Source organism: Hydra vulgaris, chromosome 11, assembly GCF_038396675.1.
Source record: "Hydra vulgaris chromosome 11, alternate assembly HydraT2T_AEP".
NCBI classification, from domain to species: domain Eukaryota; kingdom Metazoa; phylum Cnidaria; class Hydrozoa; order Anthoathecata; family Hydridae; genus Hydra; species Hydra vulgaris.
Window position 1 is genome coordinate 28,410,001 of NC_088930.1, and position 17,976 is coordinate 28,427,976.

Sequence of the window (17,976 nt, forward strand, 5' to 3'; positions counted from 1 at the left end):
TTTATTCCTAAGAATTCACTTATCATAAATTTTTGAAATCCTGCTTTGTTCCAATCATCTATTACAGCAGAAACAACACATACTTATTCAGGATTAGAAGCATAAAAATTGTAAAGATTAGTTACCTGTTCTTAAGTGTCACAGGCTTATGTTTCACAGGCTTATGTTTCACAGGCTTATGTTTCACAGGCTTATGTTTCACAGGATTAGTAAATCGAAATCTTATTAATCTAAAATTGAAATACACAAGTTATTTATCATCATGGTTTTGTTGTTCATATATAATTTTTTTTTTTTTGCTTAATTGTGACTCATTTTTCAACACTTTTTTTTGTTTTATTTAATTTTTATAATGCATTTATAAAAAAAAAAACCGAAATTTATTTGTGTATCACATCCCTTGATAAATCAGGGTTCATTTAACAGTCTGTACTGGACTGTTTCTTGATCGGTTTTAAGAAGTTTAATTGAGATTTTCAGACAATCAAATAACAATTTGGATTTTGGATTTTTATCTATATAAAAAAAATCTTCTATGCTCATTGTGACACTTTTTTTTATTTTTATGTTAATTCACCTCACCAAAGCCGAGAGGGCCACTACAGACAAGGAGGCTACTTAATTGTGGTTATAACCTTCTCTCAACTCCATAACTCCACGGAGAAGCAAGTTGAGCGCGGAACTTCCAGGGTTGTGGCAAGGATCAAACTTGGAACCTCTTGCTTATGAAGCGAGTGCTCTACCACTACACCAAGCGAGTGCTCTACCACTACAATCACTTTTTCAACCTAGACTTAGCTATATCCTGTTTGGAGGGTCATTTGGTCAAGTTGTTCATGTAAAGCTTTTACCTTTTTCTTTCTGATAGCAAAGTAAAATTTCCGATAAATTTAGATTAGGTGCAGATGCAGCAAGAGAAGCAGTGAACTATGCTTTCATGTTGACATACGCAACAAAAATACGTTTGAATGCAATCATACTTTCTCACATTTAGTTAAATTTAAATGTTTTCTAAACACCCGGATCTTAAAAGTGTATAATGCTTTTACCATCCACCTGGCATGGTCCATGGCCCCAGAAAACACAAACTAAACTCAACAAGCAGGTGTGCCTCCAATAAATACAATAAACAATTCCAGAATTTTGCAATAAATGTTTGTTTTCAAACTGCTGTTTGTTTTCAAACTGCTGGATGGCAAATGATATAACCTCTCTGTCATTCTGTGTAGATTTAGCAACTTTATTGTCAATTCCAGTTTTCTAGATTTATTGATTTACAAATATCCAGAATTGCTGAAAATATTTAAAGATGACAACATATTTAACAACTGGATCAGAGGAGTCAACAGACACGTTTTCATTTAACACACTAGCAAAGATTATTTCAAATGTGCAATAACAGCATGTTAAATGAAGTAGGTCTTTTTCAAGTTTCTGTTCGACAAAATTTTTACCAGTCAGATCAGGTAGTTTATCATCATTGACCAAATTGATGATACATATATATGCAATGACATCATTATTGTAAAAAACAAATTTATGTAAATTTTAGTTTGAAAATGGCTCTAACTTTGAGTTAAAATATAACACTTTAAATTAATAAGATTTTAATAAGTTAATCAAATAGTAGTCACTGCAAATGATGTATTTTCAATTTTATATGAATATATATATATATATATATATATATATATATATATATATATATATATATATATTATATATATATATATATATATTTATATAAACTCATAAATTCATATATTATATATAAATAATATAAAAATATCATAAATTATATATATACATGTGTATATATATATATATATATTATATATATATATATATATATATATATATATATATATATATATTTAGAGAGAGAGAGAGAGAGAGATATGTGTGTGTATATATATATATACATATATATATATATATATATATATATATATATATATATATATATATATATATATATATATATATATATATATATATATATATATATATTTTATTATATTAAAAAATTATAAATATAAGCAATTATATTTATAATTTTTTATTATAAAAATAATTGCTTATATTTATAATAAAAAATTGCTACTCAGTTTATGTTACCACAATCATAAGGCAAGAAGTAAAAAATTAATTTTTCTATGAATTGTATAGAAGTTACAATTTATATTTGTATATAAAAAAGGGAAATATAGTACCTAAAATAAGCTATAAAAAACAAAAGAAGTATACTGCTGCATTAGGCTACTTATAAAAGCATACTTTACCTAAAATACCTTCCCGGTGGAAATTTTTTTTTTTTTAATTTTCGCTAATTGTGGAGTTTTTTCGAAAAAAAATGAGAAAAAAATATATTATTGTTAACATTTTTATACATTTTTTTATAATTTTTTATCTAAGTAACATATTATGACCGAAAAATAATTTTTCCAACCATAGATATGGAATTTACTCTTATAAGTAATTCTTTATATATACCTTTGCTATTCAAGCCAAAAGAAAAAATAAAAACCCTAAAAACAAACAAATAAAATAAACTTTTAATGTGATGTGTTCTTTTGCCTCAAAACCAGACACTTCAGTGACTAAATGCCAATGGCTGCCAAAAAACATAACATTAAATAAAGGCTATTACAAAATTTTTTATATAATTTATAACTAAATAAGAAAACATTGTTAAGCATGACAACCATATAATAGCATTTTATCCAAAAATCCTGATAAAAACAGTCAAATCAGTTTTTTATTCATTCAGTCAGTGTGATAGGAGAGTAGTCTCAATTTTTTATTCATTCAGTCAGTGTGATAGGAGAGTAGTCTCAATTTTTTATTCATTCAGTCAGTGTGATAGGAGAGTAGTCTAAATTTTTTATTTGGAAAAAAACTAAACAGCTTTTGTTTTATTTGTCATACTGACATGACTGCTATTATTTGATTATTTCTAGTATCACAATCAATTGATTACTAGTATACTACTACTTTACTAGATTACTGCAAGTATAATTATAATAAAAAATTTTATAATCAATTTATTGCAATGAAAAATCAGAATTAAACAGCTTAGTCTAAATTTTAAATGAATAACAAAAATCATACATTTGATACAATAACTGCCATTGAAAGGTTTTCTGAATGAGCAGCAATGTAACCTAAAGTCATGATACCAGGTAAACGAGTATTACCAGTAGTTTCAGCAATGTAATCAACAATCGCAGCAACTCCACCGGCATTCACAATAAGTTGTGCTAACTAAAAAAAGCTTTTGTTAAAATCTGGATATTTATTTAAAAAGCATAAAATTTACATTAAAACACTTACTTCTGGGGTATGCTTTACAATTTCTCTGACTAACATTGCAATATTTTTTTTTACATATTCATCACTATCTTTCAAAGACAGAAGAACAAATGGAAAAATCTCAGCTTCAACAACCATCTCTGCTAAATCAACTGAATGTTTAGCAATTTGGCTTAAAGCAGAAAACACTTGCCTCTATAACAACAATTATAACAAGACTTCAATACCATAAATTAAAAAAAAAATTAAATGCATCTAATCAAATACCTTTAGCTTAGCATCTGGATTTAAGACCAACTGAGAAAGATGGGCAATGGCTCCAGCATCAACTACTGTTTGAGCAAGCTAATTAAACATAATGCAAAACAAATATTTTTGATACAAAACTGTATGATAAATAAATAACAGTATAGGAAAAAATAAAGAAATTTTATGAGCCTAATCAGCTAGTAATTTTTTTGTATAAGTAAAAATCAAATTAAAATACATTTACAAACTTTTGTTAGTAATAAAATAGAGATTAGTGTTTTAAAAGATAAACTTTAATATAATTAACATTTAAAAAAATTAACATTGAAGATTATTATTTTAGATGATAATTATATAATAATTATTTGAACTAACTAATACTTAAAAAAAATAACATTTTAGATTTGCTATAAATAACATTTCCGATAAATAATATTTAAGTTAACTATAAATAGTACTTAAGATAAGATTTGCTATAAATAATATTTAAGTTAACATTTGCTGTAAACAGTATTTAAGTTAATTTACATTTAAGAAGATGTACATAGTTTTTAATGCAAAATATAACAATAACACTTATATAAATAACAATGGATACTAAGACTTCAAAATTAACGTTGCATATAATATACAAAATGCTAATTTAGTTACTTATACTTAAAACTACAGGTAACGAGTAAAAAAAAAATAGATGAAGAATTTGTTTACATTTTTTTAACAGTGCACTTTGATTTTTTAGAAAAATAGTTAAAAAACAATTCATATTTTTTAACAGATTTATTTTAATAAACAACTCTTTTGATAAAAACAAATTACAAAAACCATAAAACAAATAAACAGGACCACTTTGAGAGTGAAGAGGGGCAATAGAACAAATTTTCCTCAGATATTGATGTTTTAGATCCTTCCCCTCACATAAACTCTTTATAAATATAAATATACAATCAATTCAAATTGACAGCCAGTACATTTAGACAGGAACAGGTTTTAAGAACATTAAGGCATAAGAGAAAATGAACATTAAGGCAAAAGAAAAACTTCAAGCAAAAATTAAAACCATTATATCAAATTTTTTAGCTAGCTATTCATGTAAAAAGTTTCAAAACCACGTAGTATCAATAGTGACAACATTTACAAAAATAAATTTTATATATGTAAGAATGTAATAATATCTAGTCATAAATATTTTAACTGTTAAATAATTTTTACTGTTTCAATGGTGTTTCACAAGGCTCAATACTTGGTCCTCTTCTATTTCTTATATATATTATATATAAGTGATACCCATTTATCCGCCAAATTTCTAAATTTTATTCTTTTTGTAGATGATACTATTATTTTCTTTTCTTGTAACAATTTAAAGTTCGTTTTTTCTACTGTTAACACTGAAATAGTAAATCTCAATGACTGGTTTAAAGCTAATCAACTCTCCTTAAATAATGATAAAATGAAATAAATTTTTTCACAAAACCCTCAAAATCTGATATCTTACCCCTTAAACTTCTAAATTTATTTAAAAATGACATTAAAATAAAAAAAGTCCATTCAATGAAAATTTTAGGCATATTATTTGATGAACATTTTAATTGGAAAACTCATATTAAATTAATAGAAAAAAAAATTTCTTCAACTTTAGGGCTCTTGTTCAAAATGAGGCATTTGAATAATATTAAAAAATTTGTTTTATTTATCCATAGTTATATTAGCTATTGCAATATAGCTTGGGCAAGTAATCAGTTATTTTCATTTAAAAAAATTATAGCAAACAAAAGCAAGCAACTTGGTTAACTTTTAATGCAAATAGATACGCATATAACAAGCTTTTACAAAAAGAAATTAACGCTTTAAATGTAGACAAACTAAGTATTTATCAAACTTTATTTTTTATGTTTAAACTTCACAATAACATGCTTCCATCATAATTTCAGACACATTTCTCTTTAATTAATCACAGATACTTAACAAGACATTCCATTAATTTTTACATTCTATCAACAACACCTAAAAAATCGGACTATTCAATTACTTGTTGGGGACCACGTCTGTGAAACTTGATCCTGAATAATGACAATCTATAATACAATTGAAGCATTTAAAAAACTATGAAACAACATTTGCTAAATCTAACCAATGAAAACATTTTTGTATTTTTAACTCTTTTTGTTATGTATTTACTAATATATATATGTATGTTTAATTCTTAAATAAGTAAGAACTGATTTTATACTTATATGTTTTATGAATTTAAACGTGTAAATAAACTAAACTATTTCACTACCAAAGGAGCAACGTGATAAGATGTATTGTCTTCTGTTTGCTCCTGTCAGAATTTAAAGAATATATTTTATCTTTTACAAGTACATTGTAAAATTATTTGTTCATTGACAATATATATATATATATATATATATATATATATATATATATATATATATATATATATATATATATATATATATATATATATATATATATATAATAACAATACAGCAAACAAAATAACTATGTTAAAACAAAGTAACAAAACAACAAAAAGTTACAAAATAACAATGAAGTAAGTGTACTTATTGGGTACAGTAAAATGGAAAGCCAAAACAATTAAATATTTATTTAAAAAAATTTCTTCTCTCCATTAACAAAAGATTGTAACAAGTCTAGTAAGAGTCTTTAGCAACAAGTCCAGTAAAAGTCATCACAAAACCATTAACCCCTCCAAAAAAATGTAGAACATGTTTTCTTACAAACTTAACTAGTGTTAACTGAATTGTGTCAATAAAAATGTCTCAAATAAAACCAAATCTCATTCTCTGTAACAACATCATGTAGTGTCCAAAGAATGTTTCTAAATAGGAATAAATGTTCCTTATGTCTCAACTCTATCCTTTTGATTTTGAGTGGGTAATATGTGTCAAAATGATGCTTGTTTTCTTTTTTTTTAAGAGCGTTGTGAACAACAAAATTGATTTTAAGATGATTAATTAATGTCAGGGCTTCAATTTTATCATATACTGCATGAGAGTTCTCTTCAATAATAATGTGCAAATGTTTTATGGATATTGTGAATTGCGCAAATTATTTCTTTTAATAATTGTATAAATTTATTATTACACACTGTTTTAATACCATTTATTCTTAAATAAAATTGCATTTTAATTCTTCAAAATTTGTCTAACAATATTTCTATTGTAGACTGTGTAATGATATATTTGCCAATATATCATTATTTATCATTCTATAGAGAAAAATTAGATTTCCTGCTTATTATTTCACTGCTTATGCCTATCAACCTCCATTAACTCAGTCCTTTATCATCAGCTGATTCTCGCCTTTAAACATATGAGCCTGTTAAACAAGTTCTAGTAATTCCATCACAAAAATATGGAGCATTTATTCAAAAATCCAAAGATTTTAAATTTTTTCTAGTTTAGGAAACTTATTTCAGAAGTATCTTCATACTTTTAAATAATCACATTAAATATTTAAAACTATATAAAAATTTGTGAATGTCTCTTGTTTTATTACCCTTTTTAAAATTTACTCAACCTATCAACCACAATAGATCAACCTATCAACCACAATATATCAACCTATCAACCACAATATAATGAGAATATGAAAATGAAAGTAAGAATCTAAAAATGAAGCTAGGTAAAAATGTAGAGGAAGGTAATAAAAAAAGTAATATTGACAATATTCCTTGTTCCAAATGCTTCATTGAAGATAATTCTAACCACCTAATGGTGTTTCAAATAAGAACAAGGACTTAAAGAGACTTATATTAATATCACATCTATTGAGCTTCAGTTGGTCCAACTACTATGCCATCAAAGTTGCCTTTCAATGAACAAAAAAAATATAAAAAAGTCGATGTTATGCAATTATTTCAATCAGATGGTACTCTAGACAAAAAATAACTAAAAATAGTTAATAAAATTGATAGTAATTCATTAAAATTTTTAGAGCAAAAATCCTTCCATGCATAAAAGTTCATTGCATGCTCAATAATTGGCATTAGTTCATAAAATTAATAGTAATTCATTAAAATTTTCAGAGCAAAAATCCTTCCATGCATAAAAGTTCATTGCATGCTTAATAATTGGCATTAGTTAATAAAATTAATAGTAATTCATTAAAATTTTTTGAGCAAAAAACCTTCCATGCATAAAAGTTCATTGCATGCTCAATAATTGGCATTAGAAATTCAAAATATATTGTGAAATGATTTACTACTAGAATTAATAGCCTCTTTTTAAATTTAACAAAAGAGTTTAAAACAACTTCGAAAAAAAAAATTTTTGTGAAAATATTTCAGGTAAACATCCATTCAAAAATGTGCTGAGAACAAATTTAGAGCAACTTAAATTGAGAGCAATATTATTGATAACCACATTAGATAAGTTATAATCAGATTTTTCTAGCATTTAAGCAAATATGGAAAAGTATAACAAACATATTTTCAATAATAATTAGTTTAATAGAAAAAATGAGAAAACTCTGAAGTTGTTTCAAACTTATATCCTAAAGACGAATGTGTTAATCTGTACAAAAGTAAGCACAAAACAGCCCTGCGAACAATTAACACAGAATTCTTATAAGTTAAAGGGTAATATCAGATTTCTAATTTAATACTACCCAATGGGTGATAACTAAATAATTTAAAAAAACTCATTTTCATATTTTATAGTTTAGTTTTTTTATTATAAGATTTTAAATATAGTATGTATAGAGAGAGAGATAATAAAAATTACTATATTTTTTAAATGTTTTTTACCTCAGGAGAATGCTTGCATATATCACTAAGTGCAGATGCACAAATCCTTTTTAAAGGCAATTCTGGTTCTTGTATACTTAATATCAGAAGTGGAACAGCTCCAGCGTCAACAATTGATTGAGCTAAATCTAAAATTATGAAAGCTTCAACAAGATTATATTGTGTTAATATAAAAAGTATTTGTTTATATAAATAGTATTGTGTTAATATGAAAAGTATTGTTTGAATATAAAAAGTTATTTAACTCATTAAGAAACAGAAGACAAAAAAATCACTTGGACAGAAAGAAATACTTATCCATAGCTTCTTATAGCTTCTTTATTCATAAAAAAATTATAGATTATACGTAACCAAATAACTGATCGCACAAGCAGGAATATTAATAAAGCAAACAAAATATAATGATGATCAACAATGCTTTTGGTGAAAATGAACTATATTAAATGAACTATATTTCAAAATGCTCTAAATCTGAAGGGCATTACCTAAAAAAACTACAAATGCTTGCACTAACTTTGCCTCCGGAATGATACTGGTATATGATATATAAATGATATATATATATATATATATATATATATATATATATATATATATATATATATATATATATATATATATATATATATATATATATATATATATATATATATATATAAATATATATATATATATATATTTATACATATATAAATATACATATATATATATAAATATATATATATATATATTAATATATATATATATATATATATATATATATATACTTATATATATATATATATATATATATGTATATATATAAATACATATGTATATATATACATATATATATATATATATATATATATATATATATATATATATATATATATATATATATATATATATATATATATATATATATATATATATATATATATTTGTATCATCAGTTTTCTTTATAAAAATTAATGAACTTTGTTTGAAAGTAAAAAGTCATTGATTTTATCGTATGTCTTTTTAGTTACCAAATCATCTATGCCAATTTTATACATAAAGCAAACAAAATAAAACTTTTTGATTATTATTTATATCAGGTAATTCCTTTTCACTGCTGTGATTTAGAGGTTTTAAGTTGACCTAAAAGGTACTCAAGATGTTTCAAAAGATAACAATACTTTGGGGGTGCATGAGATGTATTCCATTGAAAACAAAATATAAAGCGTTCCTTTTTGGGATTTATACGCTTTTTTAAATAATCACTTTGCAGAAGAAATTTTGACTTCATGGCAGATCCAGCCTTTATTGGTGTTTTAGATAATAACTTTCAAACATAGAGTAAACTCGGAACATGTTTATACTTGTGTCAAAATAAGAAAGTTTTGTAAAAATATCAGAATGATTGGAGCCTGGGAACAAAAAACCCTTTATATTTTTCCACCTGCTCTTAAGGTGAGAGCAACAAGTTCGTAAATTTTTTTTTTGATAATCTTAACTAAATTCAAATTAATTTAAAAATTTCAAATTTTATGTAAAAATCTTTCCGTGTTCAAGAATTATGGCAATATTAAATTTGCAACCCCTCAAAGTGAGGGGAATTATAACTTAAAATCGACATCATTTTTTAACGCCAAGAAATCATTGCACGAAATTTGAAATTTCTCATTGAAAATGATCATAGTTAAGAATACTTAAAAAAATAATTTATTGACTTGTTGCTCTGACGTTTATGGGCAGAGGAGGAAATTTTTTCAGGTTTTTTTGTTTTTTTAGGTTTTTTTATTTTGCAAAACATCTTTATTTGACATTAACATATAAATATTTGGAGTTTACCTCATATCTGAGAGTTTGCTTTCTCAAACACCAAAAAATGCTGAACTAGCCCCTTTCTCAACTATCTAAATACTTGGAATATCTCTAGAATGAAACAATATAGAGTCAAATACAAAGTAATAATTTTTGCAAACATTTTTTATTCATGATTTCTTCTTATATTTACAACCGTGCAATATTTTTTACTACATAAATATTTTTTAATGTTAATTCACCTCCCCAAGGCCGAGAAGGCCACTACAGGCGAGGAGGCTACTTAACTGTGGTTATAACTCTCTTCAACTCTATAACTCCGAATCACGAACTTTGATAAACAAGGTCGCTGCGCGGAGAAACAAGTTAAGCGCGCTACCACCAGGGACGTGGTGGGGATCGAACTCAGACTAATAAATTTGGATATAATAAATTATTCACATCCTCATTCTAGAGTAGGTTACGGCCATTTTACGAAGCTTTTCTAAATAGCAATTGTTCAGCTCCGAAGCTGCAAATCTTTTCACTGTCTTGTTAATATTCTTGTCAACAGCTTCACAGCTTTGCTCACTGTAAATTCCCAAGGGTTTGCTTTTTCTTTCTAGAAACATGATGAGATGTGACTGTAAGATGTGAAATTTTCAACATAGACTAATCTTGTGTGTCGTGTACTCTATCAGATACTGATGCAAGTTGCACATTTCTGAGACAAATTCATGACTATCTCTGCTGAATTCAAGGGAAAGCTTCATTCCAAAACATCCTTCTGTCACTAAAATGAACAAGTTTAAAAGAAATATGTTTACAAAAACTAATAAATATAGTATAAACTATAGGTGAAAAAGAATTAACTAATTACGTACCCTTTTTGAATTTCCTTAAAGTCTCAATACAAGGTATAATCAACAGAGGAGCGATAGTTATAAGTTGATCCAAGCAAGAAGTACCTTTTGACAATTAGGTCCATCAAATCCTCCTCCATTGTAACTGTGCCTTGTTACAGTTTTACTGAATAAGAACCTCTTAGTTGAGCCATCAGAACATCTGTTATTTGTGTAACAATGTAATTTGCTCAAACAAATGTAATTCAGGAGGCGGAACTATATCAATAACAAAAGTTTCTCCGGACTGCTCCATTAGGCATGGTCGAACAACATTTTTATAGTTTTTCGCGTCCTTATAAAGTTCACTATCCTCAATAAATTTCTGATGCCAATTAGTCAAACTTTGAAAAGTCCTCAACTTTCCATTTCTGTCATTTTTTTCTCCTTCACAATAACAGCAAGCATACTTTCCCCCGTTTGTCTATAAGTGTTAGTATTAAAAAAGACTTTATTAAAATATTAAGTTTAATACTGATAAAATAATAAAAAGCAATCACTTTTTATAAATTAGCATACAATTACACAAAGGATAATAATGTTTAACTTACAGAAATGCCCAGGAAACAATTAACAAGCTTCAGGTCAGCTGCTACTGTGTAATTTAGCTCATTCTGCTTAAGTAGTTTAATAAGCCTCCCTAAATTATAATTACTTTCTTGTACTCCATGTACAAGACCCAAAATAAGAACTGCATTAACCCCTGTATTTTTCATGCTTCTTTTCTCTATTTGTAGCTCTTCTGGGTTGAAGATGTTCATTATGACTTTCAGTGAACCTTGACCCTCATCAATATCAATTCTTATAAAGCAATTGTAGGGATTAAGTTTTCTGTGTTCACAAATTTCTTTTATTAGTTCCCACGGTTCAGGAACAAATACAGCATCTTTCTGAATTGTACCTAAAACCTTGCAGTTTCCATTGTTATGTGTTTGTTGAAAACTGCATGAAACTACTTCATAAAATTGATTTAACTGGAAAGATTTGTCCTTAATACTTTTTGAGGCATTAGGTTTGATCTTTACGTATCTCCGTCATTATGCAATCCATTGCTGACATGGGAAGATCCATTTTCTTATTTTTATAGTAAACAATGTATCTGAAGATATATCTAAAATAGGTTTATACACATCTTCAGAGTAGAGAGTAACATGAAGAGCTTTGCCACCTACAAAAGATATATTTACTAAGACAATGTTCTATTCACTAATGTTTGACTTCGATATATACGTATCCATATTTATTATTATAAAACTAATAATAAATATAGATAGATAGAAAAATATGAATACACAATTACCAGTTGCTACACTTAATTCTTTATTGTCAGATGTTTTATATATATCTTTAGTACATAGGAAATAACTTGTTGGGAGGTTTTTGAGTCTTGAGAAAGAATGAGCTCATGTAGATTTTGCACTAGATATTGCAGATTTTGTGCAAGGGTGACTGATACCTTTACTTACCCTTTGGAAGCAATCTGTGCAAAAAGATGCATTATTCACATCTGAGGACTTAGGCTCTTTATCAAAATCCTCAATAAACTCAGAATTTAATTGATTTTTTGATGACTCCTTTTCTCTTATGCAATACAGCAAATGGGACGTATGTCCCATTTGCTGCATTAGTACTGGTCTATGTGTATGCATAGACCAGTATCCTTTAGTCTACATAGTTTGTAGATTAAAGGATAAACCCTGCATCCACATATAGAATAATGAGTTTTTGTAGAGCTGGGTTATTCTCTAATTTATGACATTTTACATCTTTATCAAGACAGCAAAAACAAACAATATTCCTGTTTTCTTAATGAAACCTTTGTCTTGTAAAGCTCATTTTGACCCAATACTGGGAGTTATTTGATGAATCTTTAGCAAACTATTTAAATTTTAATACCTAAATGTAAAGTAAATTTTTAAACAGCCTTAATGCAGAGAACTTATCAGGTCCAAAATAACGCTTAAAAGAACAACAAAGGCATATTTTTATACTTTATTTTTTATACTATTTATATACTTAAGACAGATTCGGATTCTGCATTTTTGGTGTTTGAGAAAGCAAACTCTCAGACATGAGGTAAACTCCAAACATTTATATGTTTATGTCAAATAAAGATGTTTTGCAAAATATTGGGATGATTGGAGCCTGGAAACAAAAAAAACAAAAAAATTTCCTCCTCTGCCCATAAACGTCAGAGCAACAAGTTAATAAATTATTTTTTTAAGTATTTTTAACTATGATCATTTTAAATGAGAAATTTCAAATTTTGTGCAATGATTTCTTGGCGTTAAAAAATGACGACCATTTGAAGTTTTAACTTCCCTCAATTTGAGGGGGTTACAAATTTAATATTGCCATAATTCTTGAACACGGAAAGATTTTTACATTAAAATTTGAAATTTTTAAATTAATATGAATTTAGTTGAGATTATCAAAAAAAAAATTTACGAACTTGTTGCTCTCACTTTTAAGAGCAGGCGGAAAAATTTAAAGGACTTTTTTGTTCCCAGGCTCCAATCATTCCAATATTTTTACAAAACTTCCTTATTTTGACACAAGTATAAACATATGTTTCGAGTTTACTCTATGTTTGAAAGTTAGTATTTAAAACACCAATAAAGGCTGGATCTGCCACGGAGTCAAAATTTCTTCTGCAAAGTGATTATTTAAAAAAGCGTATAAATCCGAAAAAGAAACGCTTTTTATTTTGTTTTCGATGGAAAACATCTCATGCACACCCAAAGTATTGTTATCTTTTGAAACATCTTGAGTACCTTTTAGGTCAACTTAAAACCTCTAAATTGAAGCCTTGTTTTATGAACTTTTTCAAAGAGTTTTAAAAATAACAAATCTTCATATAAAAAATAAGTAAATATATATTTATTTATTTTTAAAAAATGTTTAGTTCATTTATTATTAAAATATAAATTATTTTTCTTCTGTAGCATAAATTTAATCATTTTAAGAACCTGCATTGTGTCGAGCTATATACCCCAAGGCCCAAGAAGCGGCTTCTTTAACATCTGGGTCAAATTCTTCAAGACATATTACTAAAGGTTCTAGAGCTCCACAGTCAACAACTGCCTTCATAAAAAATGTATTTATAACTAATCAATTATTATATAACTAATTTAGATTATTTAAAACTATATTTATAATTATAAATTATAATGTTAGTTAACAGTAAAGAGTATTATTTTTAAGAACAAATAAAAATTTAAATACCTGTGCTAATTGAGGAGAATGTTTTGCAACAGCTCGTAAAACAAATGCTGCTGTCTTTTTGTAGAATCTCTAAAAAAGAAAAAAAGCTGTTTGCTATAAAGCAATTTCCAATGTTGCAATTAATCAGTTCTACTTTTTATTACTAATATTATTTTTTCAACAATAAATAATAGTGTTTATAGTATAAAATAGGATATTATAAAATTTTATTGTAATTAAACAATACATATTTAATGTAATTAAACAGTATTCAATTATTTTGGTTTCAAAACAGATATCTACTTTGTAACATGAGTTGCTATATTTGATAGATATTAGACAATATTTTTCATGATTTTAATTTAGCTGTTGCATTTATAGCACCAAACCATCTTTGCATTGGCAAAAATGGTTTGATGCTGTAAATGCAAAGATTAAAAAACCATAATTGAACTCGTATGTATATTAAAAAAAATTTAAATCTCTTCATATTCCAACACAGACATTTCTTCATATCCCTGCACATTGATACTATGTTTTTTTATTAAGTATATTTATTAAGTTATTAAAGTAGATTTTCTTCTCTGCGTAAAAATAACTTGAGTTCAGATGTAAGGTTTGCAAATCTTGATTGTTTTTTATTCTTTTAGTTAAATGGATAATAATTAGGCTTTATGGTTTTGTATAAAATTTTGAAATTCTTGAAAAACATGGTGTCATTGGTATAAAAATACTTGTGTGTGTACACACAAGTATTTTTATACCAATGCATACGCACAAATATACACACACACATACACACACACACGCACACATACACACACACACACATATATATGTAGTCATATATGTATACTATATGCTTACTAGTATTAACCTGATTTGTAGATCAGGATTGATTATACTTTTTGTGGTAGTATCACTAGGGGATTAACGGGTGATGTGGAAGTTATCGGACAAAATAAAAACATCAATAACTTATTTATAAATAAAAAAACAAACTACTATTATATTTTTTTTAAATAAAGCATTTATCTTTTAATAAAAATATATTATTTTTTATATGAAAAAACACCACCATCTGCAATTGATCTCAATTTTGATCTGACGCCTTTCATATGCGACTGTAAAAAGTCTAAATCAATTTCTTGTAGTTTTAGTTTAATGCGATCAATCAAAACTTGCTCTGTTGAAGCTTGCCAATCTCCCTCGTAAACTTTCTGTGCCATATGTCCCCAAAAATTTTCAATTGGTCGTGCTTGAGGCACATTTGGGGGATTGGATTCTTTATCAACGTAATAGACATATTAGTCCATCCAATTTAGAGAATCTTTAGAATAATGAGAACTTGCTAAATCTGGCCAAAATAAATAGTTAAAGTCTCCATGATACTTGTGAATAAATGGAAGAAGTCGTTTTTCTAAACATTCATTAATATAGATTGATGAATTGATCGCTACAGCCTTGGAAGTGCGAAACAAAGGCTTGGACATACCACAGTCAGATATGGCTATCCACATTAATAATTTTTTTGAAATTTCTCTTTTCCTATAAAACGAACACTTTCTGGGCATGTCTTTTTGTTGTTTGTGTAGTATCCAGAATTTCCAGGCATGTTGTCCCCTGCAAAACAAAAGTATTTTTCGTCATCGATGACTAGAAGCGATTTTGTGTTATAGAGTTGGTTAACTAGTTTCCTGCTTCTTTTCTTTGCCTTTATTTGTTGTTCTATAGTGTATTTTGGAGTCTTTTCACGTTTTCTATATTTAATATTCATTTTTTTTAACTGACGACCAATTGTCGATTGATTTACACCGAATTTAATACCTATTTTTCTCTGACTGACCCCATTTCGATTGTTGACAAGTCGTGTTAATTCTGCTTTCTTTTCTCTAGTCCAGGATGTCGGATGACCAGGGTGCTTTCTATCAGAAAACAATTGAACAGTTTTAAGTCTTTTTAGGTTATCATATATGGTACTTTGAGCAAATCCTTCCTTTTCAAAATGATTTACGATTTTTTTTATTTTTTATATTAGGTTTATTTACAAAAAATATTTTTAGTCGCTTTCGAAAAGATTCTCGTTCGGCTGCATTTAACCTCATTTTACCACAAAAACTGATTATTATGCTCAAGTAATAATCAGTTTTTGTGATAAAGTCAAAGATTAGCCACAAAAACTAATTATTATGCTCAAATAATGAAATTAGGATTTGTCTGATAAATTCCGCATCTTATCTAACTTTTTAGCCACTAATAAATCTTAAAAGCTTCCAGACAGTTAGAATTTACTATCATCAATTCATTAGTTGATACTCAAATCTATCATATGACATTATCATATATCGTTTGTCTTTAAAAATTTGTTTTCTTAACACTAAATTTAGTTTTTTGAATAAACTTGTTTGTTTTAATTATTTCTCAATTGTGGTCAAACCTTATATCACTGCTATTTTTTCTATTTTATTTAATATTTATATTAATATCTACTTATTTAAGATTTATTATTGTTATTTTATAGGTTCTTGGATTGCTAACCAATTACTATATGCTGATGATTTTGTCATGTGTGACATCGTCAGCATATAGTAAAAAATCCTGTATCTGCATAAGCTGTTAAATAATCTTTTTATATTATCAAGCTGTTTACAAAGACATTTCATTTACGAATTAATTGAACAAAGAAACACATGACAGAAGTAAATTTGAGATAAGAAAGAATTGATGATTTAGATACACTTATAACCTAAATATATTTCATGACAATGTCATGATTTTAGTAACTTGACTTGAAATTTATTTAGAAGTTTGAATGTCAATCTGGATTGGAATTTATTTCGATTGAACCTGGGTTTGCTAAGAGAATTTTCTTGAGTTCTTGATAAACTGTTTTGCCTCAATGAAGTCTTGCAGAAAATAATTTGTATAAACTAGTAGGAAAGGAAACTTTTTCCTTAATGATTGCTTTCAGTGATATGTCTTGTGTAAGATATATTTTTAGATAACCAAAACATTGCACAATGGCGAATGCAGCATTTTTTGGTTTTTGAGAACTTTTGGACATCAAGCTCTAAACTAATAATAAAATTAATATATTTTATTATTAATTTAGAGCTTTCTTTTTTCTCAGGCTCCAATCATTGCAAAAAGAAAAGAGAAAGAAAAAAAAACCCTGAAATTTTTGTTCCACCCCCACCATGCCCCAAACACAAGAACGACAAATTGATAAAAGTTTTTTTACTATTGGGTAATTCCATATGAAATCATTCAAAAAAAAACATTTTTGACACCCTTGTCTCAGAATTTGTTCATTTTTACCTCACTTGCAGTTCATATTAAAAAAACAATAAATGCAAAAAATTTAGTAAAAAATACACATGGGTTCTAGAGATATTATCAGTTGAAATAATGCTGACTCAGCATTTTAGTGATTACCTGAAGCGACTATAAAGCAACTTTGACATATATTATCTTCATAATGGCTTTGGGAAATTTCCTAAAATTTGGTGATTTTTACTTAAGGAATCTAAAAATAGCACCCTAAAGACTCGATTGTCTTAGGAAACGCCTTGCTATTTAAAATTATTGACTTGTAAAATTCATGATTTAAAGGATTTTGATTGATTTAGAAGTAAAATGAAGACTGTGGCCCAAAATATCGAGTAAAAAGTTTAATTGTTTATCATTATTTTAACTCAGGTCTACTGAAAAAAATTAGATTCATCAATTGTTTCTTTATTACTTGATCAAAACTTGTGTTTAAAAGTTTGT

At 26.7% G+C, this 17,976-nt stretch overlaps 1 protein-coding gene across 1 annotated transcript in view; it reads right to left on the reverse strand.

Moving 5' to 3' along the window:
- LOC100214951 (sperm-associated antigen 6) overlaps window positions 1–17,976 on the reverse strand; it is a 62,783-nt gene that overhangs the window by 24,731 nt on the left and 20,076 nt on the right. Inside the window, exons 4-9 of the mRNA XM_065810679.1 lie at window positions 14,227–14,295; window positions 13,971–14,085; window positions 8,333–8,460; window positions 3,580–3,657; window positions 3,334–3,507; window positions 3,112–3,264 (exon numbers count right to left, since the gene is read on the reverse strand). Of these exons, the coding sequence (XP_065666751.1) occupies window positions 3,112–3,264; window positions 3,334–3,507; window positions 3,580–3,657; window positions 8,333–8,460; window positions 13,971–14,085; window positions 14,227–14,295 (717 nt within the window). The remainder of the gene's footprint in view (window positions 1–3,111; window positions 3,265–3,333; window positions 3,508–3,579; window positions 3,658–8,332; window positions 8,461–13,970; window positions 14,086–14,226; window positions 14,296–17,976) is intronic.